Below are 25,229 nucleotides of genomic sequence, written 5' to 3'. Positions count from 1 at the left end.
ACCGAGTTGATCATTACCAAAATGACATTCAACTGGTAAAAAAATGCTAGTAATTATGTACATTAATGCAGCTAATATCCCTGGGGTTTTCATTTGACACAAAACAAATTTAGCAAAAAACCAAATCAAATGATCCTCAATATAAATGAGTTATAGTACATTCACGGTGCTGCAACCACAGAAAAAATTGAAAATTCTAAACCAGCTAAAAAAATTCAGGGCCCATGGGAAAGCTGTAGGTCCTTGAACTGGAGATGGTTAGATGGAATAATTTATCCTGCAGGTGAGTCTTTCCATCTCTGACAGCATCTGTCTCATTTGCTATTTCTCTGCCTCCTACTTTATCTAGCTCACAGATGTTGCCCTCCCTGCATTTTTGTGAACTTGTTAACACAATACTAGGATCTTTTTTCCTTTTCATGTCTTGTTCTGTTGAATAACTCAGTCAAAAACATACATTAATCAAGCCTAATTTCTTCCTTTTGCTCCACAGATTCAGACAGTGATTATTGCTTAAGACACCATCTCTTTGAAGAGTATGTTGTTCAATAATGCAATCATGCTCCATTTCAGGTAGGTAGTCCAGATAATCTTTTAAATATTACTATACTGTTCCTAGCATGATTTTCTTTTCAGACTTGAAGCAGAATCATTTAAAAAATCTTTTCAAATATGGCAAAAATAAGAATAGATATCAATTATAAGCTGATATAAGCCTGTTTCACCCATGCTGAGAAATTCCTCACTTTCTGTAGAAAGTTTTGCAACTTATTTGTTGCACAGCAGAATTAAAGTTAAAACTCAAGCCTCCCTTGCAGTCATTGCATCATGCAGAATATCTGCTGACTGCAGTTGTGGAGCTGACTTCTGTAAAGGTGAAAAAAGCCATTGTTCGTCTTTATACTTCCATGTATTGAATAAGTCCCTGGCACTGAGACTGAGGTACGGAAAAGTAATGTGCAAACCTAAATTGTGCAGGTGAGAGGACCACTCTAATACAGTCACTGGGTTTTTTCTTTAGGATTCTTTGAGCTTTGTGATTTCTTTAGCTCTTCACTGCCTTACATAGACAGCATTTTATCAGTAGAGTGACTGGTGCAGAGCCCTTCTAGAGTTATTCTGACTTAATTCAGAAAAGAAAAAAAGGCTGTAACTTTTCTTAAGGAGAAACTCAGTCTGTCCTGAAATACATTTTTCTATAGCCCTCTAAATTATGACAATTGTAATTCAAAGTTACCAGAATATGGCGTTCTTACTTGTATTGAGGAAACTTTTTCTTTTTTAAAAGAAAATGTTAGAATGTTTTTTCCTTGGGAACTTATAATGCTAATATTTGAAGTGGGCACCATTTAGCTAGATGGTGACTGCAACAGTAACATTACTTATTAGAATCAGCTGAACTGACTTACTGCTTTTGCTGTCTTTTTTATCCTTGTGAACTAGTAATACTGTGCTGAAGATGAAAAGTGGAACTCTTGGGAAAAGAAAAGTAGTATTCTGGGTTTTTTTTCTTTCAAGGAACACAAGACACTTAAGGAAAATGTACAGGAGTTGAATGTTCTGTAAAATTTCTTAGAAAACTGAATTTATGTGGCTCCAAAAAAGTACTACTTGACCGGCATCACTTCCTCATGACTAAGCAACACTGTGTCATAGAAAGCATTTATCAGAGGATTTTTTCTTAGTCAGATCCTCCTCTGCTTGTCCACTCCTCCACTTGTAGATCTTGTCTCTAAAAAATGGTAGCAAGTCTAGTAATTTTACACTTCAGCCTTGACACAACTCAACTGAAATCTTTGTCTACCACAAGATACAAAATAACTGAACCCCAGGCTTCCTGGAATCTGACTAGAGATATGGAGTATTCAGAATTTCTCAGCAGAATTTCTCTTTAATTTGTAGATGGTAGTATTAATATTCCTTTGAAAAATCTCTTAATAGCATCAGCCAATCCAACTTCTCTAGTTTCTGCAAGAACCTATAATAGAAAATCTGCCTTGCCTTGCCTCATTGTTTTGTGGTTGGTTTTGTCTTGGCCTTTCTGTGTTCATGGTATTTTCCTCCTTAATCCTCCCTAGATTTAGGATTAGAACTCAATCCCCACACTAGGTTCAGAAGTTTGCTGAATTAATCTGTTGTTGCTTGAATCCCTGAAGCGGTTCTATTTTATTAAGGAATGCTTAGGAATTACTGAAACTTCAGTGGAGACTGTTAATGAGAAGCTGGAAGTCCACTGATTAATTAATATACTGTAGTCTCATTCACTTGGTTTTAGTTCTGTACCATTGCCTGGGGGGACATATCTCTTAGGTGTCTGGCAGCAGCCTCATTATTAACAGAAATGGGCCATAACTTCTTCAAATAAAATCTTTTCATTGATCTTAAAAGAGAAATTTTAACTTTGAGCACTTTATTTAGTTTTATAGCTATCTTTTTGTGTCATTGTTATAAGGCTGGGACCCTGAGGTCTACTCTACAAGGTCACACCACTTTGTGCTGTGTGTCATCAGGACTTGCAGGTCAAATACACTTGGGTCAGGAGCTACACAGCTGTGAAACTCAAAAACAACAGCAAATATTGGTGTTTAAGTGGATGGCATTTGTCCCTAGAAGTCACGTAGAGTAAAAGTAACCAATGCCATTTGGATTCTTGAGGGAGCAGCTTTCAGATGCCTTTCGTAAACAAACCAAACAATTCCAATATTTAACCCACAGTCACTAGAGCTTAGGACCACAGACAATGTCAGATGTGCAGCTTACAACCAGATCTTCTTGAAATCGAGAAGAAAAAGGACACTCAAATAAGGCCCAATGGGTAATTTCAAAAAGGCAGTCAAAAGGTTCAAAATTATTTGTTGGTGTCCGATCTACAAAAATCACCAAAAGCTACCAGCTGGCATTTTCTGGCCATGGGAATGGCTGTAGGGATGCTCACTCTATAGCCCCAGCACCAAGAGCTACCTTCTGTCTAATTAAATCCCCTTTTAGTTTCAGGAAAACAAGGTTCACTTTATATTTTGTGAGGCTATCTGGATTTTAAATATATATATATATAATTAGTCAGTGTAATATGAATTTGCAATTTTTTTTATTTTTAGGAAAAGATTGTCCCAAGAATAAAATGATTACTAAAAATTTTTGAATACTGTATGTAACAATTTAGAGTAATATTATGTAACATTCAGCTGAAAGATTGTGACAAGATGCAATTATAAGTGTGATGTAAGAATAGGATTTGGTAGGATAGGAAAGGGTAGGGTAGGATAAACAGAACAGTGTTCAAACAGGTATCAGTGAGTGCCTTGAAAGAACACAGTCTTCCTAAGGCTGAAATCTGTATTCACATGGGCTGATGAAATAGCAATGGTGGAATAGCAATGTGTATTCTACATAACCATATTAATTCAAAAAACTTTGCATTTCTGAAGGGTGTGTAAATTGCTGTGGGCTGTTCAGAGATTTGGGGTTATTCCATCTTTCTTATCAGTTATTAGTTTTCCCCTTACTTATTTCCCCACTAATTTTTGTCTCTAATACTTCACATTAAAGGTCATTGTCTTCACTGTCATTGACTTTTGGAATTGTTTGCTCCTTGTAGTGTAAACTGTACTTATGGGAATGCACCATCATTTTGGACATTCCTCCTATAATAGGAGAAATCAAATCAAATCAACCAGGATATTTTTATATTGGATATTCTCACTAAGACATTTAAGAAAGAAAGTGAAAGCCAAGTTGAAAGATCTTTAGTGGCTTGACCCAGAAGCTTCTGACACAGCTGCCCCACAGCACAATGTGTGTGCCTTTTCTGCAAAAACATGGATCAGCAGTCAGAGGCATTAAGGGCTGACTCATTCCTCTATAAACAGTTATTTCTCACTAGGTTATTGAAGGTCACTCATATTATAATTTGAATTTCAAATTTCTATGACCTAAAAGTGATCTACAGACCTGTATGATCTACAGAATCAGTGGATATTATAGACATGTTAAATAAAGGAAAAATTGTATCAATGCTTAGAAAACTATAAAAAAATACCAGTTTCCTGCACAGATCTAAGATTTATTGTTTCATCTAATGTCTGTATGAAGAGAACACACATATATGTATAATTTCTCCAGTGACTTTCAAGCTGTTTTGCTGAATTTCACATGGAGATAGAGGACATAGATACATAATTTTCTAACAGGTTTGAAGTTGAAAAGTTGACTAGGAAAAAAACCAGAGGGGAGACCAGTAAGGGACAGATTAACATGAACACATCCTCAATTGTACTCGGCAGGCTACCTGTGAAATAGGTGTTTTGGTTGTTTCAGCCAAGGGAAAAGGATTGGCCAGGGCTTAGTTTGATAGCAAATTCAGCTATAATTCATCTTGAATAAATCAGACTTTGCTTCTCCTGCTGGTCCCAGAACTGTTTGTTATATGTTTATTTTAGGGTCCTGTGCCTGCCATAAATCTGGGGCTGTTTTTCAAGCAGTGACAGCAATATATTGGTATGACTTTGTTGGCTCCCAGAAGTGGGACTGTGACATGATGAGCAAACAGAGTTCATGTGTTCCTTATTTTTTTTTTAAATATGAAAGGGATCACCTATCATCACATTCATCTGTGGTCAGAGTCCATGTGTGCAGTTTACTTTTGACCAGAGGGGCTCTGAAAGAGCTAATTTTTGTTGGGTGAATTTCAATTAGTGTACTCCCCTTTAATGTTTTTCCCTGATGATCCAACTTAAAAAATATCAAAATTTTATGGATAACATGGGACTGGACTGGATCTCCTGGGCTGACTCTAAAAGAAGTATTTTCCCTTCAAGACTTTTTCTCTGCTTCAACAGAAGTGGGAGAGCAGTTTCCAAGAATAAAAGCAAGGGAATTGGAGCAGGGCAGAGAAGAATGAGGTGCCTGGGCAGGAAAAAGAGAAAATAAGAGACCTGGAAAGTGGTCAGAGAGGGAGTGGCTGAGATCCGACGATGCCGAACATCCTACACCCAGAGGATCAGAGGATAAGGACATTCATTTGTTTCTGCTGCCAGAAAACATTTGTAAAGGTCACTATCCAACTGCATTCTTGGTTTGTACAGGATAGAGACACGTGGTTACTTTTTTAGCCAGGGAGATTTTATATCAAGGTGGCTCTGTAGGATGCTGCTTCAATTCTACCTGCCCTAATAATGATTTTTAATGACAGCCTGAATTTTGGAATTGAATAACTGACTAACCTTATTGTCTTATCATAATATGTGTGAATTAATATAGATATATGATTAAAGGAAAAATGCCAAAAAACAAAGCCTAAGTATAAACAATGCAGCTAGAAACCCCAAACTAAGAGAGAGACAAGGTTGTTGCTACCTGTTCATCTCCTTCTTCTCTACCCACAGTATACCCATACGTGAGGTTTTCCTAAACTGGGACAGATTTCTTTTGCTGGTAAGACTAATGGAGAATGGAAATTCAAGGGTAACTTTTTTTGTTGCACCTGCTGTGTAAATAGACCAACAGCTTAAATATGGCCAAAAAAAGGCTTTTCATCCACCATGATGGCTTATTAAACTGTGAAATGTGGGATTGGATAAAAGGAGGAGCAGAAATGATCATGAATGCTGCTTATGTTTTGATAGTGATGCTCTCAAGTAAGGCTAGGACACAGAGGTTTTGAACTGTACAGTGAGAAAACTTGGACTGAAACAATTTTACATCTCCTTCTCAAGATGCTTTTACATCCTTCCTTGTCTGTGATAACACATACTCTCTGATCTCCCTTCAAGCTATAAGCATGCAGATTGCTAAAGTCATCTTTTTTTCCCTTTTGACCCGATTATGACACTTCCAGCTTTGAAACATTATTTATGCTGTCTTCTCTTCTCCATTCTTTTCTTCTCTGTGCCATCTCCTTCAAAGACCCACACAATTCTTTTTCCTTATTTAATCCCTCTGACATGCTTCCAAATGCCCTTAGTCCTTTGCAAGTGCTTCCCAATCTTTTCTGACAGCTTAGATGAGAGTTGGCTCATATAGTTCCAATTATTTGCAAAAATTTTCATAGTGTTTGGAGATCAGGTCTGTCTGAGCAGAGAAAATGTCTTTCATTGCATAATCTCTTATGGAAGATTTTTTCTAAAGCTTCCCATGAACCTCTTTGGTTGACAACAAGAAATATGTGGAAACGAAATGGGAACATTTGTGAGTTCTTATGCTGATTGTGGCAAGGCTGGGTAGTAGCCTGTTGGAGAGAGATGGGGTCCTGAAATCCACACAATCCTTTGCCTGGAATGTGTCCTTTGAGGTTTGATTATCATTGGCATTAAGTCTGTTTTAAACAATCAAATGCCAAAATTATCACCCCACTTACCTGGATCTCATGCTGACCATGTAAGGGAAAAGTTTCTTCTAATATGGAAACAAAGCATGATTGATAAAGATGATACTTGAGAGAAAGCATATGGTCAGATACCAAGTAAAACGGGTTTCTTCCAGAAACTCCTTCCTTTCAAACCATTAGATGTACTGTGGATGCAGTGGTGTTATATCTTCCAATATAATGGAGAATTAAAAAAAAAAACAAAAAAAAAAAACAAAAACAAAAACAAGGAGGAAGGTTTTTTGAACAGGAATTGAAGTTTTTCAGTGCATCACCACAGCCTTTCGTGTTTCTCCTGGCCAAACGTAAAATGCAGGGTTTTAAGGGACCAGTTTCACAAGCACACATCTGGCTGGGTAGAAGGTGTGTCCCTCAGTCACTGAGCTGCACCTCAGCATTTTCACTCCAAGTTATATCATACCTGATTGAGTCCCTTTGGCTTTGTGACTCTGCAGGGAAGACAAATGTTTATGGAATTACAGCAAACTGAGCTCCCCAGACACACATACTCTCCAAGTGTGCCTGCTTCTATAAAGTCTGAGAGCTTTGATAAATAGGAGTAGCACTAGACTTTAAGGCACACTTTATTTCATTGATGAACTTTGAGGTGTCTCCTGCAGTAACAGTTTTGTAAACTGTAATCGTTAACATCACTTATTCAGGATTTACAGGAGTGACTAACGTTGCCTATTTTTTCAGGCTGCTACAGGGATAAATAACTGATGTTGAAGAAGCAAATCAGGATCTCTGTGGGGAAAAAAAAAGGAAAAAAAAAAGAATTGTGTGTGGGTTTTGCAAATCATTTTTCTGAGGTGCCTGTAAAAGTACATGGTGTGATGTGACTGTTTTATAAAAGAGGGAAGGGTGATGTGTGGGCTCCATTACATAATATTATTGCAGAGCTTGAACACTGAAGGGGCACAATGGAAAAGGGATATCATGGAAATCAATTTGCAAAAATTAAAGTGTTGTTCAAAACCTCCTCCATAACAGGATTAACTGCCAAGGAAATTAAAATTATGTAAGAGGAATAGCTGAAGAGATAATCCAGGATGATCCAAAGGATTTTGCAGATATCTCTGCAATGTTAACAATCTTGTCATTAAATCTAGTAATTTAATGAGCTACATTCTTCATTGGTACAAGTACAGTTCCATGTACACACTTAATGAGTTTTTTATTTTGACATAGATCTAAGCTTGATACACTTGTTTTAGAGTATCATGTTGTGCATCAGTACACGTATATTTAGCAGTGCACTCCTGTTGAAGGCACTATATCCGTGATGATTAAAAAGCTCAGGATGTGGTTCATGAACCATTACTTTCAGGGATGTCTAAAACAAGTGCTTGAAATCCTACTTCATACCCGCAGTGATGTATAGCGCTGGCTCCTATCTGCAGTTTCATCTGTCTCTTGGTGTTTGGTGCTGTCAGGTGTTTTGACACATACTACTTTTATTGGCTGAAAAATAATGTAATAGTAAATAAGAATAGAATGAGCCAGTTGCCTTCACAAGAAAACCCCTTTAGGGAAGGTGCTGCGATTTCCTTGATGATTAAATTGTGCCTCTCGAATTTGCATGAATATCCTTGTGAAGCTGCGTGGCTGTTTGTATGAATGCAGTGAAGACAATCTGGGACCATCTGCATCTCTCGGGTCACACCAGGAGCAGCATGTGACAGGAGCTGACTCTTGGCTAGTTTCTTATCATGTGCTCTGTTACTGGGAGTCTGCTGCAGTAGGAATGTGTTACAAAAGCCAATGAGTGATTGCTGCTTTCCCTCTCCTGCCTTTTGCTCTCTTTTTATTCTTTTCTGCTCCTGGAGCTTTCTTGAAGCAAATTGAGTGCTGTCCTTAGCAACTCTCCTTGAAGTTTGTTGCTCCAATCAATCTCTTCTTCCCGTGAATAATCCAAACTTTCTTTCCTAAATTATTAATTTTTCCTTCACTTTGGGCTTCCCTTGCTTCAGCCAGCTCTCTTTGCAACACAGCACACGTCTCTTCCTCTGAATGTGAAGTGTGCAGATCAACTCAGTGTTTTATAATGTCCTAATTACTGTACTCACAGGTTACTAGGTTACAGCAGTAAGCCAGAGGGTCAATGAACCTTTTAAGTTAAATGAGGAGATGTATCTTCATGGGACCTAATTAGAAGGTGAAGTTAATAAAGATAGAAGGGGAAAAAAGCCAGTAAGAAAGTCAGATACCTTCAAAGGCTGTTGAAAGAAGTTGTCTGTTGGGGTCTTTTTTAGAACTAACTGGGCTTTCCAAGAGAAGCAGTGTGAGGATCTTTGTGAGAGCCTGATGATGAGGGCTGTAAGTTCCCAAGTGAATTTGGGAACCTGGGAAAGCCAAGGATCTACACCTGCTCATCCCTGTGACACATCCTAACAGGACAGACTGGAATAGCCAGAGGACCAGCAAGGAACTGGAATTTCTGCTTGCATGGGGTTGGGAGGCCAAGCAGAGGATGGGGAAACAGTAGAAGTAGTCCCTACTTCAGAAGAAGTCCCTACATTTTTATGGAGACATTCTGTTGGGATTTTGAAGCATTATTCTGGAGCACTGGGAAAAATAAATGCTCGAAGACTCAAATTCAGAATTTCTGAATTGTTCAATTACAGTGTTGTTTTTAAGAATTGTATAGGGAATGAAAATAGATGTTTTCTCTCCCCACACAGCCTTGGGCAGAAAAAATCATTATGAGTTTGGAATGGTGTGTTTTGACACCACTGAACTGTATTTGAAAAAGAAATTGCACTACACTGATTTCCTTCATTATTGGTGATTCAATACTAAGAATAGAAATCTAGTATTCTTATTATTCTGTGTTCATGTTCCTCATGAACAGGAATTTATGTAAACAGGTCCCCATATATATGTGTAGAAACCTACTGAATTCTGTGTGAACTAAATATTGAGATGTATTTCTTTTTTCACAAATGCAATTTGCTTGAAAGGGCAAGATTCTGGCTTTGACTTTCACGCATAAATCTCATTTCCTATTTCATATATATTAATTTTATCCTCAAATTCTTTCATCATTTCATCAGCAATGTGAAGTTAGATCCTCTCTGGACCTAAACAGAGATAGGGTTCCTGGTCAGTATGTAAAATATAATTACTCCTCAGTGTTTGAGTGTTTGCTAAGCACAAATATAATATTTTATATTTATTAAATTATTTGTATAAGAATTTTTTTTCTGAGGTTTTTGTTGTCTGTTTAGACTTGGGTTTTTTTGTAGACAGAATGAAAATTAATGAAACTTACTTGATTTTCATCAGTTTTTGGCCCAAGAATATATTATTTTTGTGACATTAATCTCTTAGAGAAATTCTCAACTGTTGTATCTTCTTGGGCCAGGCATAATAAAAGGATTCTCCAGGCAGGTTCATGGCACTGTCTGTCAGGCTGGGTAAGCAATGTTATTCCTGCTTTCCCAAGTACAAGAGCCTTCTACCTTGATGCTTTGGTAGTGTGGGCTCCTTGCTGAGTTGGGTCACCCGTGGAAAGAGCAACACAAGGCTCTGAGAATGTCAGATGGACCCACAGCCATCACAGACAGTCACACAGAGGGATTTGGGGTGGAGGGCACCTTAAAGACCACGTAGTTCCAACCCCCCCTGCCATGGGCAGGGACACTTTCCACAGGACCAGGGTGCTCAGAGCTGCACCCAGCCTGTCCTGGGACACTGCCAGGGATGGGACAGAACTCAGGTGCTCAGGGAAATACAGAAAAGATTTGCAGTCCATAGGCACCAGCACCACCATAACTTTGGGCACTGCTGCTGGAAGTGGCTCATCCCAGGTGCCCCTGGCACAGGACTGTGTTGGCTCCTGCTGGCGAGCAAGGAGTGCAGAGAGGAGCGTGCCAGCTGAATTTCCTTGTTACTTTGGTGTGCCTCAGGGTGTTGCTTTGAAAAAGCAATTCCCTACCTGAACTAAGGAGCAGTTTTGAACTTAGAGTGAACAGCAGTCAAATTACAAAGGTCAATATTAAAAGAAAGAGTTTCGTTTATAATGTGGATGAAATATTCAGAGACATGCAGATAAATGTTTGGGCAGCCAAATTTGCCTGATAGATCTGGAGTTATCTCAGGAGAATGACACTGCCTTAAAGCAGCTGATGACAGGGCTGGCTGTGCAAGTAGATGCTCAGGCACTGTGTTTCATTCTTGTAGGTTTGTGTGTTTGGGGGTTTTTGTTTTTGTGTTTTGGGGTTTTTGTTTTTGGGTTTTTTGGCTTTGCTTTATTTCTGGTTTTGGTGGTTTTTTTGGTTTTGTTTTTTTTTTTTTTTTTTTTGGTTGTTGTTCGTTTGGTTTTTTTGTTTCGAAGGAGAGATTACAGCAAGCATTTCATTCTGATGAAATAGAATTCAGATTTCAGATCCTGTGTATGAATGAACTTTTTCTAATGGATCTGAAGCACTTGAGCTCACCTGTGAAGACGAGATGGCATTGTCCAGCAGAACAGCAAACAGAGCAGGTGGGAATTACTGTTTACAGAAAATTAAGATAAATCTAGATCTATAAAATTTGTCTTTCAGCAAGATGTTTGAGATACCCACATTTTTGAGAAAGCATGGGGAAATGGTAAAGTGAAAATGAGGATGACAGAGGAAATTATGCCAGCCTTCCTGGGAAATGGGAATAGTCCCTGTGGATGTCACATGTGCCAGTGGCCTTGAAGCAGCCCCTCGTCATGGATGAGATCAATTTTCTATTCAGGAGATGCAAAAAACTTTCTGCAAATCTAAAAGAAAGCAGGTGAAATTATTTTATAATTATAAAGGATGGAAAAGAATTTGGGTGAAGGTTGTAAGAAAGCAATTGCTTCTTGTGTGTGGAAGTGACCTATGGAAGGGAAATACTCAGCTGAAGAGTAGAATCAGAAGAAACACAGAATTCCTTCCTAAAACAGTTCTCAATATATTTGATTAAATATATTTTTATGTTGCTGAAATATAAGTTATAAGTTATACATTCTGTGCTATAAGCCATGCACAGTTGAGATGTCTGTGCTGCTTCACATTTTTTTCCTTTCCTTTTGCTAGACTTTTACCAGGTTTCTGCACAGAAAAACTTTTACACAGTTCACAAGGCTATATTTATCACCCATTCTCTGCTAAAGCAGAAGACCTATCTTTATTAGGTTTTTTTCCAGTTGTTGGTGCAGCTTCACCAAAGTTGTTACTTGTATTAGGTTTGTAAAAAGATTAGGAGCTGAACTTCCATATATTGGGGAATAATTTGTAACAGTTTATGTATCTTCAATGAATTAAAAAAAAATCATTGAAGCACTGAATGTGACCACTAAGATGAAAAATGTGCTATTTTGGAAGTTATTTGGTCCATTCATTTCTGTGGACCTTCAGTCCCAGCCCAAACACAGACTTGATTCCTCAGTGTCCCTTTTAGCTGTCAGTGTCCGTGTAGTCTGTGCCAATATCCTTGGGGCATACATTTCCCCATACATTAATAACCCAATTTTCTTAATAAAGCAGGGCCAGCACAATCATGGTTTTGTGGGCAGAGGAGAGGGAAGACTGCTTAGCAAACAGTGAATGGCAACTCACAGCTGCACTGAACTCATTGAAAAGTGATTGAAATCAGGTGAATACTGAATGCTTGGCTTTAATGAAATGGGGCTGTCTCTGCAGTGTCTGAACAGCTCCCAGGGATCACTGGCTGCCTGGGGGAGGGTTACTACCACAGCTTTTTCAGCAGGAAATAAAGATAAAAAAAGAAGTTGTTCTTTAGTATGAATGATTTGTCCTGAGAAAATTTGTAGGCTGGCTGGGAATTTAGTTTACCTCAAGGGTTAGTCTGGTGTTTTACTGGAAAGATCAGGAATATTCCAATTGTCCAGTCAGAGGAATAAAACGGAGGTCACATTAAACATAGATAGCTAATATAAACATTCCAGAGTAATCCTAAACAAAATCTCTGAATTCTGTTCCACAGGTCCACTTTTCCAAATTGCAGAAAAGTTTTCTGGCCCTAACAATGTGTGGGCTGATGGTCTGAAATTGAAATCAATTCCACTGGTTAATTATCAGTTAATCACTTAAAGTTCTTTTAAAAATGCACTAATAAAGTTGCTCTCATTAGAAATATAAGGATATTGCATCACTGGGCTTTCCAAAGTGCCAGATCTTTCCATCCCCTGAGTCAAATGAGGAGCTCCTTTAAATTCCCTTGCTAAGGTTACTCAAGACTCTTCACTGAAATGTGCTCTCTGTTTCAAGATAGAGGTAAATTAGTTCCAAATTATGTTCTTTCTCTGAGCTTAGCTGATGGATAATATTTTAAAATATCATTTTGAAGAAACTCTAATTGTCACAACAATTATTTTTTTGGTAAACAGAATCTTCACTTTTCTTTTGGTGCTTTATTTTCAGGCAGTGAATGCTATTGAAATGCACAAGAGGAAATTAAATGCCTGTGATTTAGTAAAATGTTCACTTAAGGAACCAGTAGTTTTGCTTATTAACATTTTCTAGCAATTAGGATGTTTCTGGGTTTCAATTATACAGTATATGGTTGTTCCATACACCTGGATTTTCTCAATTTTAATGTATTTTGTTCCTTCTTTTGAGATAAACGCAATACTTGGGTAATTCCATTTTTAAAATTGCTATTATTTTAATTTTTTTTAATTGTTTTTTCATCACTTCTCTAAGCTCCAGACAAGAGGAAAACATCGCTATGCTATAAATTGTAGGATTAGGACATTCCTTAGAAAGCATAGTTTTGCAGGTGTAGGACAAGGAGAGAGGAAATAAATTATAAAAGAGAAAATTAGGAGAAAAAGCAAAATATTATTTTCTTCTCTTTGGAAATTATACGTTTATGTGTTCCATTTTGTTTGGGCAAGAATATCTAATCAGCATGACAAAATCTGAAGACACTAAAATTACACGAGTTCGGAAAATTTCATCTTTACACCTGCAGTGGGAACGGTCACATGAATGCCTTTGTTGGCCTCAGTTCCCTGGAGCCTGTGCCCGTGCCCAGGTCACTGCTGTGGATCTCAGCTCCTCAGGCTGTGTCTGCAGAGCTGCTCACTCCTGGGCAAGAGCACCCACAGCAGTCTCGAGGGATTGCTGCTCCCATACCTTGGGTCAAAGCTTTGCTGACAGATTGGTTCATGTCATCTGCTCTGAGACTGTGTGTTGGATTTTTTCCTGGTGGAAAATTCTGCCTTATCTCCATCACCCCCAAAAGCAAGCAGGAAAACAATTTTTGAGCAGTCTTCAGATTTTGTTATGAATAAGCAGAGTTGAAAAAAAGAATTGGCTTTAGTTATCACTACCAGAGCAAAAGCAAGGCTGGAACACAGAATTAAGTGACTTGGCCATGATCACATGAAAGCCAAGAGGGCAACCATTGAATCCACATAACTTGAAGGTCTTGCCTGCACAAACCCTCAGCTTGGTCTAAAGGTTGTAGTTCATCATTCATTACAGATTTTGTAATTGTACAGTTCTTACTTTATCTTGAGAGTGTAAATAAAAACCAAACCGAAAGACCAGAAACCTGAACAAAACAGGAGAAAACTTTATTCTTTCCTCTTTTTCTTCATTTTCCTTTCCTCTTCCTTTAGTTTTCCACTTCCTTTGTTCATTTCAGATACAGAAAGCCTATGGAATATTTGCAGTCTATTTATTAGCAAGAGTTATCCCCCCACCTCCACTAATACATTCAGTGAAGGCAAGTTTGCAGCATTTCTGCCAAGGGATTTTATATTAGACAGAGGATAAACTTTATAGATGTCAGTGATCATTTCCAGTGGGAATTTACTACATTGGCTTGATTTTGTGTTTCTGAGACTCTCATTACAGCTGTGCCAGGCTGTATATGGCATTTCTGGAAAAGGGAAAAGCTCAGTGGGGATTTCAGTGTTCCCAGCTTAATGGTTTTTGTTAACAAAAAATAAAAGCAAAGACAGCAATCAGGGATGAGTTTGGAGAGCTGCAAGGAGTCTAACAGGGAATAGCCAAGGTGGGGATGATTTGAGCTGGCTTATTTCCCCCTCTGGAAATCCTGCTGCTGTCTGTGCTGCATGAGAACACAGGTGTGGATGCAATGGGGCAGAGCTGGAGGCAGGCAGGGGGGAGGAAGAGGAGAGGAGAGGAGAGGAGAGGAGAGGAGAGGAGAGGAGAGGAGAGGAGAGGAGAGGAGAGGAGAGGAGAGGAGAGGAGAGGAGAGGAGAGGAGAGGAGAGGAGAGGAGAGGAGAGGAGAGGAGAGGAGAGGAGAGGAGAGGAGAGGAGAGGAGAGGAGAGGAGAGGAGAGGAGAGGAGAGGAGAGGAGGGCACTGCCAACAGGGTCTGCACAAGGGTTAGGACCATCAGCTAAGGATAAATCTTAAAGAGGTGTGAGTAAATCTTGCACCTTTAATAACCAATGTCCTGTGAAGGAGTTTTCCTAAAGGAAACACTCAGGCTGTCAAGTTTAAACAGAGGGACAACTGGACACTTTTTGGAGGCCAGTGGAGAAAAATCCTGGCTGCCTATACTTTAGGAACCTAAGTCAAATGCCTGGCTCCCCAGATATATGTATAACACCTTTTTAAACTTAAAAATACACTGAATGGAAATTAGGCATAGCTGAAGGGGGCAGAAGTAATAAATTCTCCCCTCTGTAAGGGACTGCCTGGTACAAGCACTAACTTGTAGTTAGAAGAGAGTCCTAGCTTATTGCCAGAATTATGGCTCCTTGTTTGCAACCCACAATGACTCTTTGGTGTAAAACATAGCCAGCTTAAAGGCCAGATGCAGATTTCTATCTCTCAGGAATGTGCCGAGTCTTAACTACCCAGATGAACAAACCTATGAAATAAATGAGCAGAGAGGTTTCTTTAGCCAGCTTTTTTATCCACAGGCTTCCGGAGTTTTAAGTATTTTCCAGAATGAAGAGCTAAAAGTCAATTTCGTGCATTCCTAGCATTTAAATTGTCTTTGTGATAACCATGGTGACCATTACAGCTAAAAACCTCTCAAGTGGGGAAAATACACACTTGTTTTAAATTAACAAATGGAAACCAGAATGGGGAAATGTGGTTAAAAGAGCCTAAAAAATCTCACTGTTACTGCTCATGATGACTTTGGTGTTTAATGCAATCTTCATTCTTGGCTTTTATTTATAGCTATATACTTCTGTGCATTCAAGTTAATTTTCTGCTAGTATGTCAGAATAGCAGAGTATTTTTTTGTAGTCTGCTTTCTTTAACTGAAAAAATCCGGATACAGTTTAATAAAGAGGCTCCAGTTTCTGATGTGATTCATGTGCAAGAATCCAGACTCTCAAGGCTACAGAATGAGATATGTATAGTTCCACACGGCTTTCAAAGGGTGAGGGGGCAGACAGATGCCTACATATCCTTCAGTCCTAGCACAAAGAAAGTTCAAGTGGTTGTAAGGAGATTTATGCTTTAATGGAGTGGGTTTTAAAGGTATTTAGAGACCTGCCAGAGTAGGTACGCATTGATGAGTGTAAATCAAAACAGCCCAACAGGCTAAGTACCTAAGTTTTGTAATTTGTATGGAAGTTAGGTGCCTACCATATTGAGCCAAGTTAATAAATCTCCCTAGCTGATACCTGTGCCTTGAGCTGTCCAACATGTTCTTAGAGTTTCATCCTTACACATTCATATCACCTATGAAAACAAGGTTTGATCATGACTGCAAACTCAAGCCATGCTGCACAGTGTTTACTATGGAAATGACCAATAAAATTAGGGGCATTGTCACTGAAATGAAAATATTTTTCATAGCTCTAGATGTAAGCTACCATATCAGATTATTTTGGCAGCAATGAGTCACTGGAAATCCATGCCAGTGCCTGTGGAGTGGTGAGGGATAAGCCTGGTTGTTCTGGCAAGAACTCACAAATACTGTTCTGCAAGAAGGAGCTTTTCTCCCCAGCAAGTCTTTTGACCACAGCTGGCTGGGAGGAAATCAGAGCCAGTGCTTGGAGGAAAGACTACAATTTGTGAATCTCTGAGTCCCCTAAGAGAGGCATTGGCAAAGGCTGGATGTAGGCAAAAAGAGAGAAGCAGAAGAGCTGAATTTAAATACTTTAGCAGCAGGCTATTGTCTTTAAAATATTCATGGTTGTATTTCATTAAAATTTTCCAATTTCTAATTAGAATTGGATGGCAAGTTCTGTAAGAATGATTTTGGCATAAAAGCTGTTTCTCCATCAGCGTGTTACCACATGGGATTTGCATAAGTCTCCATTCTCTAGTGTGATGGGGGCTCACCAGGCTCAACAATAAGATCATTTGGCCTCTGAATAAGGCAGAATACCATGAAGGAGAAAGACATTTTGGGGCTGAATTGACATTTAATTAGTATCTGAGGAATATTCAATAAACCAGAAATAATTTATTCTTTCTTTAAAGTTCTCTGAAATCTCTGGAAATTCTTTATTACCACCAAACGTTTCAACACTCTTGATTGTTTTTTCTCAGTCTTTCTGTTCAGTATCAACCAAAGAAACTCTTTTCCCTACAGTGTTAAAGACAGATTTGAATAACCCCTAGGATGGTGATTCCAATATTTTACAAACTCCTGAATCACTGAAGAAGAAGCCTTCCCCACCCAGAGTAAGTGCTGAGAGCCTGCCCTGTGCTGAGCCCTTCTGGTGTTCTCTGAGGGGACAGCCCTGAGCAAGTGGCTCAGTGGCCCCAGCTGGGAACACATCACTGCAGGCTCAACAATGGCACTGCTTTCTCTGCTTTCATTGCAAATGAAAAAACCCAAGAATTTTGTTACTGAATAGCTGGATGAGGAAAATGCTGTTAACTCCTGCTTGGTTGACAAATTTCATAAAATGTAAGGCCAAGAGAAGTGTGCTACAAATCCAGACACTGGAGTGAGAATATAGGGCAGCTGAAGAAACAACCTTTCATGTTTTTATGTAGAATTTTAGCTTTTCAAAAAATATTTGAATAGAACTATTCTAGATAAACTTATTATATGATCATAATTTACCTGAAAAGTCTAGCTGCACATTCAGGATAATTGCATTCAGAGATGCAGAGCAAATTTATAAACGGTTTAAATATTTTTTTCAGGTAATGAAGAGGCTGAAAAAAAGTCCACAAATTATTTTTATAAATTACAAGCATAAAAGAAGATGAATGTGTATAACATATTCTCTATAAATTGTTTAATGCTACCCAGCACTATATCTTCCTTTCCATTTGTCAGTGATGATGAAAGTTATTGAATGGAAATCCTTGCAAAAGTGCTTCACTGGAAATGAGATTAAAGCAAAGTCACCAAATGGAAATTGAAATAGACCCTCCTTTATATCTGTTTCTTTGCAGCACAATTACATTTCAGTAATTTTGTTTAGCATCTATTTAATATATTGCTCATTTGAGGTTTGCTGAATAATTTCATGGGAAGAACTGTGTTGTTACTGGAAGAAATTTCTTGTCATTGTAAACAGCGGGAAAACACAGTTATTAAAAACTGATAAAATATTGGTATTTTTACTGCAAAATAACTAGCAGCTATTATTGGCACTGCTTAGAATTAATTTAATTTACTTTGTTTTCAATTAGGGCTGTGCATACAGAGAAGTTTGCTTAGGGTTTTGCCCCTAGCTGAACAGAAGCAGAGTGAGAGATTCAGCACTTCAATGCAGTATTTATGGGAAAAACACCACACATTCCTGCTGGAGCTACTAAGACTGCCTGTGGCTAAGGCTGCTTAGTATTTGCCATTAGCTCTATTTTCTTTGCTTTATCACTACACAGAACTGCTCAAGCTGAAATTTGCCACGCTTGCCTCTGCCTTGGGTAGGGTTTTTTGAAATATTTAAACTGTAATTCCTCAGCTGTTCCCAAGTACAAGTTTAGGAAGAATAAGTAACACATAAGTGGTTTCTGCTTCTCTTGGGCAGTGTGCTAAAGACAAGCAGAGGGCTAAAATTCAGGGTGTGTTCCCTGCTGGGAAATATTATTCATTCTCCTCTGCTAGGAGAGCTCATGGTAACTGATCTGTGTCTCTGGAGATCACATCAGGATCTACAGGGTCTGGTGAGGACAGAGGTGCACCTCAGCAGACAGACAGAGGGTGGGCACCCAGCAGCCACTGGAAATTCAGATTTACTTGGATAAAAGGGCTGGCAGGAGAAGAGGAGGGAGGCCAGGGAGACCTTCCCTTCCTCCCCCATATACAATGACAGAGCAGTGGGGATCTCCATCTGTCCACCACGTGTCTAGGGAAGTCATCAGTGTGGCTTCCTGGCCAAGGTGCCACATGGTGGCACTGGGCTCCCATGAGCACTCAGGAGAGCTGATAGAAGCAGAAAATTACTTTAACAAGTCAACCAGAGCAAATAGTGTGGGTATCCCCAGCACAGTGATTTCAGCTGCTGCATAAATACAACCCAAGCCTGCAGTGCCCCAGGCAGGCTCTGGTTTCCTGGAGTTGGTGCCACAGCTCTTCACACCAGGATGCCCATCACTTGGAGTGAGTCACTGGCCCTGGACATCATTGGTATTCAGACTTGTTCATTGGCATCCTTCTTGAAGGCTGCTGCAGAAATTCCTGGCAAGACTGCCTTCAGCAGCAATAAGTTGATTTTGCCTGACCTCTGCTCCTGGCACTGAGCCTTCCTGGATGACACAGAGGTTGGAGGTCAGAGCATCCTGGCCTCTGTTCCTGCCCATAGACCATCCCTTGGATGAGGTCCCAGGATGATGATGGGGGAGGCATTGTTAGTCCTTCTCTGACCTTTTAACATAACCAGTGCTGGGACAAGGTCTGGTTAATGGCCACTCTCTGGAAATACATCCTCAGGCCCAGTTTCCCTAACCATCTTTAAATGAGCATGTTCCTCTGTGTCTTTGCTCTTTCTTAACACAGTGTTAAGGCAAAGCAAGGTAGTGAAGGGCTCAGGGAGGATCCAGAGAAAGTTCTTGCACTGCTTATTGCTATTGCTGGTGAAAGTAAGAGTTTTGTGTCTGTGTCTCAGGAAGCTGAGGGCTCCTACTTTTTTGACAGATGGATAATGGAAGATGTTGCAGAAAGTCAACTCTGGCATGGTTAGGGATATGACCTGATGCCACAGTTATCTTGTTAAGCCCCCTGCCTTTCAGAATAAATTTGTCAAGGTCATATTTGCACTGGACTTTTTTATAATCTTTCCAGGATGAAGAAAAAACCCCCATGAATTCAGTCTGCTAACAAATAGTTGTGTAAATCACTGGCAAGGCATGATCTGTTTCTCCTGTCTAATAGCTTGTCCACTCCACTTGTAATGACCCTGGCCAATTTTCTTGTTGAATCAGGAGTCATCCAAACTATTAAGTTCTCTGCACGTGTCAATCTTGGGACTTGGTGTCATTTCATTTCCATAAAAACACTTTGTTCCTTTGCAGCACAGCCAATGAATGTTCTTAGAGAGTCTAAGAACTAATTCACATGTGCCTTTAATCACCTCTTTTTTTGATTTTAACTAATTACTTTGAGCAGAAGATAGATCATACTACCTGTCCTCAGAGTTCAGGCTACTTCTACAATTAAAGATGATATTTGTGCAATTAAAATTGGCTTTTAAATCTGGCCTGGTGTGTTTTTCATTTTCTCTTTATAATTTCCTGCTCTAAAGAATTTTCTTGTCTGTGAAGGAAAAAGGACTTGTGTGGAAAACTGAACAGTGATTTTATCATTACCTTACTTTTTCTTTCTTGGAACAAAAACCTCGTTTCACATTGTTACCTTTTTTCCTACCCATTTCATTATGGCAACATAATTTCAAACTGATTTGTAAAATCATCCAGCCTTTATATCGCTGTTGTGAATCTCAGCCTAACGCTGGAGGTCTGTGCTCAGGAGTATCTCAAGCTGGTGTAAGCTGAAGTCTGATAAATTTTTCTCCAGCTGCATAGTATGTTACCAATACACATCCATTCTGTGGCAGAGTCACAAGGTTTGTCAGGATTGTTATCCTTATTTTAGGGTCTGCATAGGGGCCATGCATTCTGCATCTCACCTGCAGACCATCATTTGCAACTCTGAGCATGGCAGTAAATGCCACATGAGATATCCCGGATCTGGGCTGGTCTGGCTGAGATTGAGGGCTTCCTTCTCATTGCCTGGCACCAAGAAACCAAACCCCAGCCAGCACCTCTTTGCATCATCCTAACACCTGGGCATACATTTGTACTGATGTAGCCAAAGTCCAGATGGATTTCTGGCTGATGGGAATGATTACATGTTGTCCCTATAGCATGCGTGTAGATGAAAAAATAATTACTTCTAATATCTTGAATAATAAAGGCTAAATCCTTCTGTCCACAACTGGTTGGAAAAGACTGGAGAGATTTAGACATACCCCTAGAATCATAGAACCAGTTTCTTGTGTTAAACAAATAAAATAGTTTGTTTGCTAATCATATGCTGATACAAGTGATTTCTTTTTGGTACAGTTTAATATTAGCATGATCTGATAATTGCTAGAATTTAATTTATTTCAGTCTGCATCTGCATATTCCACAGGTGGTAATCAGTGGTCTTTCTCTGTCCCATGGGATACAGTGACCTTATCACTTCATTCCTTGCTAAAATCCTGCTCTGTTCCCCAGGTACCAGTTGCATTTCCTTTCAGATTTGTCTAATTGATGGATGGAATTAAACTAAATTCAGAGAAATTGCTCTCAACCTTTAAATAGCAGCTGGGTTGTGGTTTCTATTTCAGACTTGAAGAGGAGCCAGTGTTCCCAAAGGAAGGACTGTTGTGCCAAAAGCCTGCCTGCTTTGCCCAAGGACTGGTTTTGCTTTTTCCCCAGGAGCCTTGCTTTGCACACACACTCAGACCATTGGGAATACAACACAGCCCCTTTAGAGCTTCTACCATTCTAGACAAAATCTGCTTCACATTGATTCATACTAAGAAAAACATTTTCTGAAGACTGCAGCCTCCTGGATGCTAGCCAAAGCTGCCTGTGCCCCATCAGTATGCTGCAGCACAATGTACAAGATTCAAACAGGACTAACATATAAAGTCAACACAAATTATTATATTAAGTTCATAGCATCAGTTTAATTAATAAAAGAATGGCAACAGTTTAATATTAAAACAGCTTTATCTATTCTATGCTTTAAAATTAGTCTGCCTTCAGAAAGTGAGGTAGGATTTCATTCTGTGGTTTTGCAGCAACTGATAGCATAATATGCCCTTTAGAGCCAATAAATTTATTTCTTGTACCACAGTAGCTGTACTGAAAATAATGTAGGGATGATACTTCAATAATCAAAATAATGAACTTTTTGAAGTCATGCTGTCTCACTGTATTGCATGAAGATGCAGTTCCCATTACAGACTCATGGATACTTCCAGTATCTGAATCATACAGGGAGGTATTGCCTTGAGAATATCAATTATCCAGATGCAGGAGAAGCTTAGAATACTTAAGGAAAGGAGAAAATATGACATTCCAATATTGCTTGTTATGCACAGCATTCAAAATTTCATGTTTATCAGTCACCCATTAGTGTTTGGAAAGGAAACAAAGCCTCGCTTCGGCCCTCCTCTAAGTAAATAGGTGTTTCCTTTTGTAAAATGCCTCCTCCAAGGTCAGGATTAGCTTCTGCCATAGTCCCTCAGTTTTATGATATGAGGGGGTTATATCTCAGGGTTTTTTTGGGGGGAGAGGGGAAAGAATAAATCTTTATTGTTGCTCTCAGTAATGGAGAGAACATAATTCCAGGAAGATTATGAAAGCTCAGACACCTTAAGTTAATGTTGGAAACTTCCTTCAGTCAGCACTAGACTTCAGAATTACAATTTAAAAGGCAAATACATCTATTGGCTGCACCATTTGACTTTTTACTGATCTATATCTGCTTTGAGATGGTAAAGTCAAAAGCAGAGCTGACTGTACTTGTCTTTCACTTTCCTTAAAAGGTTAAAAGGAACTCAGACTTTCATATTGTGGGGCTGTTTTAAAAGAAGTGTCACCTACCTCGATTGAAAGACTCTATCTATGCCCTTTGAGAGCCCTTCTAATTATAGATGCTGAGGTGTCCTTGAGCTTTGAAGCAAATGCTGTTATCCAGTTCAATATACTGTACATTGCTGATGACTGTTTTATCTTTCTATCCAAAAGTACATTTTCAGTTTCTGGTCACAGTTTAACTTTAATTACATTACCCCTTCTAGAGATGAAGGCTCTGTAAGCACCTAAAAAGGCATCATTCATTTACAAGCACACAAGCAATGAAATTTCTCCTTTTAAAAGTGATTTTATTCCAATAAATGGGTTCTTATTTTCCAGTATTATGTTCACTTGATCATGGGCTTCACGAGAACACTTTGATCACAGTGATGGAGTTACTGTTTTGTACTTGCTGAATGGATTTTATCAATGTCTTGCCTTAAGAAGTCTCAGCTACATATTTCTTTGATGTGGTAGTTTAAACAAACTCTTCATTGTCTTGGTTATTTTCTCTGTGTTTTGGTGTATGTAATTCTGTGAGTTCGGAAATTGTCAGGAAGAAACAAGACAAATTCACAAACATATAATAAGGAATTATTGAAACATAATTATAAAACAGGTTAAAAAGGTTTGTTAACAGGAGTGATATTGGTCAGGTTTCCCAGCAAAAATGATCTCCTTTCAGTCTGATCAAAAGGAGAAATCTTTCAACCAAGTAGGGTGGAGAACATTTGTTCTAAGTTTAACTTAATTGTGTTCAATTAATTAGTAACTGCTGGATTCCTGGAGCATATAGGTGGCCTCACAATCGTGAGGACTGAAAGTCTGATTTCACTCTTTGACTTCCACATAAAACCATTAATGACCACTCTTTCCTCTTACAGCAGCATCATCCCTCTAGACCCTGCAATGGAAATGAGCAGCAGTAACGTAGCAATCACCAACCCCCATGGGCTGACACAATTATCTCCACAATCCAGCTGCAGTCACCAAAAAGCCAGGGGAGCAGAGCCAGGCCCTCGGGTGCTGCTGGCAGTGCTCTCTGCAGAGCACTTGTGTCCCCACCTCGCTGGTGAAAAGGGACCTCCTTGAAGGGAGGACATTCCTCTGAGGTGAGAAATTAAAATGCTTTTTCCAAGAGCTGTGGTAATGCCTGTACTGCTCTCTGCACATATTCCTTGCTTGCATTCTTGGACCACCACAGTTATAACCATGCCATTACCACTTATTTAACCTGTCAGAGTATTTTACTGAGTTCTTAAACTATCAGCCCAGGATACTGCAGTAAGTTTTGCAGATGGGGTTTATTGTTAATGAAATACACCTTCCCAAATCGAATGTGCTTGTCAGTACAATCTCCAAGAAAGGATACCAAGGTTTAAATGAAGAAGTGCAGAATTCCTCAGGATGTTTTAAATCATATCTATACGTTTCAGAGGGATGTCATTTATGCATAGTATTCCCTTTAGGAGTGTAAGCTACTTTTTATTTGATTTTAGCATTTTTGAAAAATACCGGACACATAGCAATAGAGCTACACAAAGCTTTATTTGCAGGTCACCTTTTTAAATTGTTAGTAGATTATATTAAATGAATAAATTGAAACAACTCAAACATTACAGAAGTTATCAGGAACAAGAGTGTGTTGTACAAGAGCATTTTAGGGATGACATAACAAGATAGGCACTCTGACAGCTGCTCTGGCAGATCTCCTAAAGTCAATAAGCACACACAGTAAAGCATGGTGCAGAACACCAAAGGCAGCTTATTACACATTTTCTACTTGATCACAGATTAAATTGAATGTGAAGAAAAAACCTCAGACAAAGAAAGTTTCTTTGTGTTTCCCCAAGAAAGTGACTCATCTGAATTCTGGTGGAACTACCTCTTGCAGAATAAATTAATACCATAGGTCTCAACACTTCCTAAATTATTAGAGTGATTATATATTCCACATGCATTAATTCTGAAGAGAGGTATAGGTTTCAGCTTCTGTGGCCACCTAAGGCTCCAGTTTGTCACAAAAGCATAACAACATGCAAATAAGAAATTTCAGTTTCATATCAGATAACATATACTGGATATGTACAGTTCTGAAAAATTGCATCATCTCTGCATCTATACCTGGCGTGGGTAATTTTGATTTTGTTACTGATTTATAGGAGAGAATGCCACCATATCACTGACACAGTGCCAAATCAAGTTCTACTTCTCAAATATTTCAGTGGGTTTCCCTGGCTGCCATTGTGTTCTATTGCCCTGGACATGCAGATTGAGTGCCATTACTGTGATTGAGGTTGATCAGATCAACTGCAAGTCTTCCAGGCTTTTCTCCATCTCTGTTCTATGTTTTACCTAAGAGGAGTAGTACTCTGAGCATTTGTCTGGAATTAGTTTCTCTCATAATTTTCATAAAGAGAAAGCAAGTAAAATATCCCAAAGACTGAAAATAAGGAAAAGGAACAAGCTAAAACATAACTTATGCTGCCATTTTTTAGGGAGAAAAATATAGTGTCATGTGTTCATACTTGCTTTTCTTTGTGTTGCTGAATATCACACAAGCCAAAGAATAATTACCCAGGATGTCCTTATTTATATTGCTGATCATAGAACCGTAGAATCATTTAGGATTTTTTAAGGTCATCAAGGCCACTTGTTAACCCAGAACAACAGAGTCCACCACTAAACCATATAAATGTGGATCACAAGACCTCAACACAAGACATTAAAAGCACTTTCTTAGTTTGAGAGCAGACTAAATTGTCCGGAAAAGCAACCAAGAAAGCCTATAATCTAAATTGAAGTATGCTAATGTGTTCTTATAGATTTGACAAGAACAAATGCACCAGTATCAGATACTGTTGTCTCTTGGTTATTGAGATTTCTTTCCATCTAAACAGCCC

At 38.9% G+C, this 25,229-nt stretch overlaps 1 protein-coding gene across 22 annotated transcripts in view; it reads left to right on the top strand.

Annotated features, from left to right (window-relative positions):
* Nucleotides 1-25,229, top strand: part of LOC148224944 (uncharacterized) — a 412,443-nt gene that overhangs the window by 193,751 nt on the left and 193,463 nt on the right. For 14 of the 22 annotated variants that reach the window (XR_015801779.1, XR_015801784.1, XR_015801782.1 and 11 more), the window contains one exon: nucleotides 494-573. Coding sequence is in view for 12 of the 22 variants with exons in the window: in XM_088160319.1 (XP_088016445.1) it covers nucleotides 552-573 (22 nt within the window). In the remaining 10 variants the exon portion in view is untranslated. Of the gene's footprint in view, nucleotides 1-493; nucleotides 574-10,740; nucleotides 10,854-25,229 lie in introns of all 22 variants that reach the window. The other 8 variants (XM_088160312.1, XM_088160313.1, XM_088160315.1 and 5 more) reach the window with 2 other exon arrangements.

The sequence above is a fragment of the Sturnus vulgaris genome, chromosome 2, assembly GCF_052056855.1.
Source record: "Sturnus vulgaris isolate bStuVul1 chromosome 2, bStuVul1.hap1, whole genome shotgun sequence".
Lineage (NCBI taxonomy): Eukaryota > Metazoa > Chordata > Aves > Passeriformes > Sturnidae > Sturnus > Sturnus vulgaris.
This window is presented reverse-complemented; position numbering and strand designations above follow the sequence as displayed.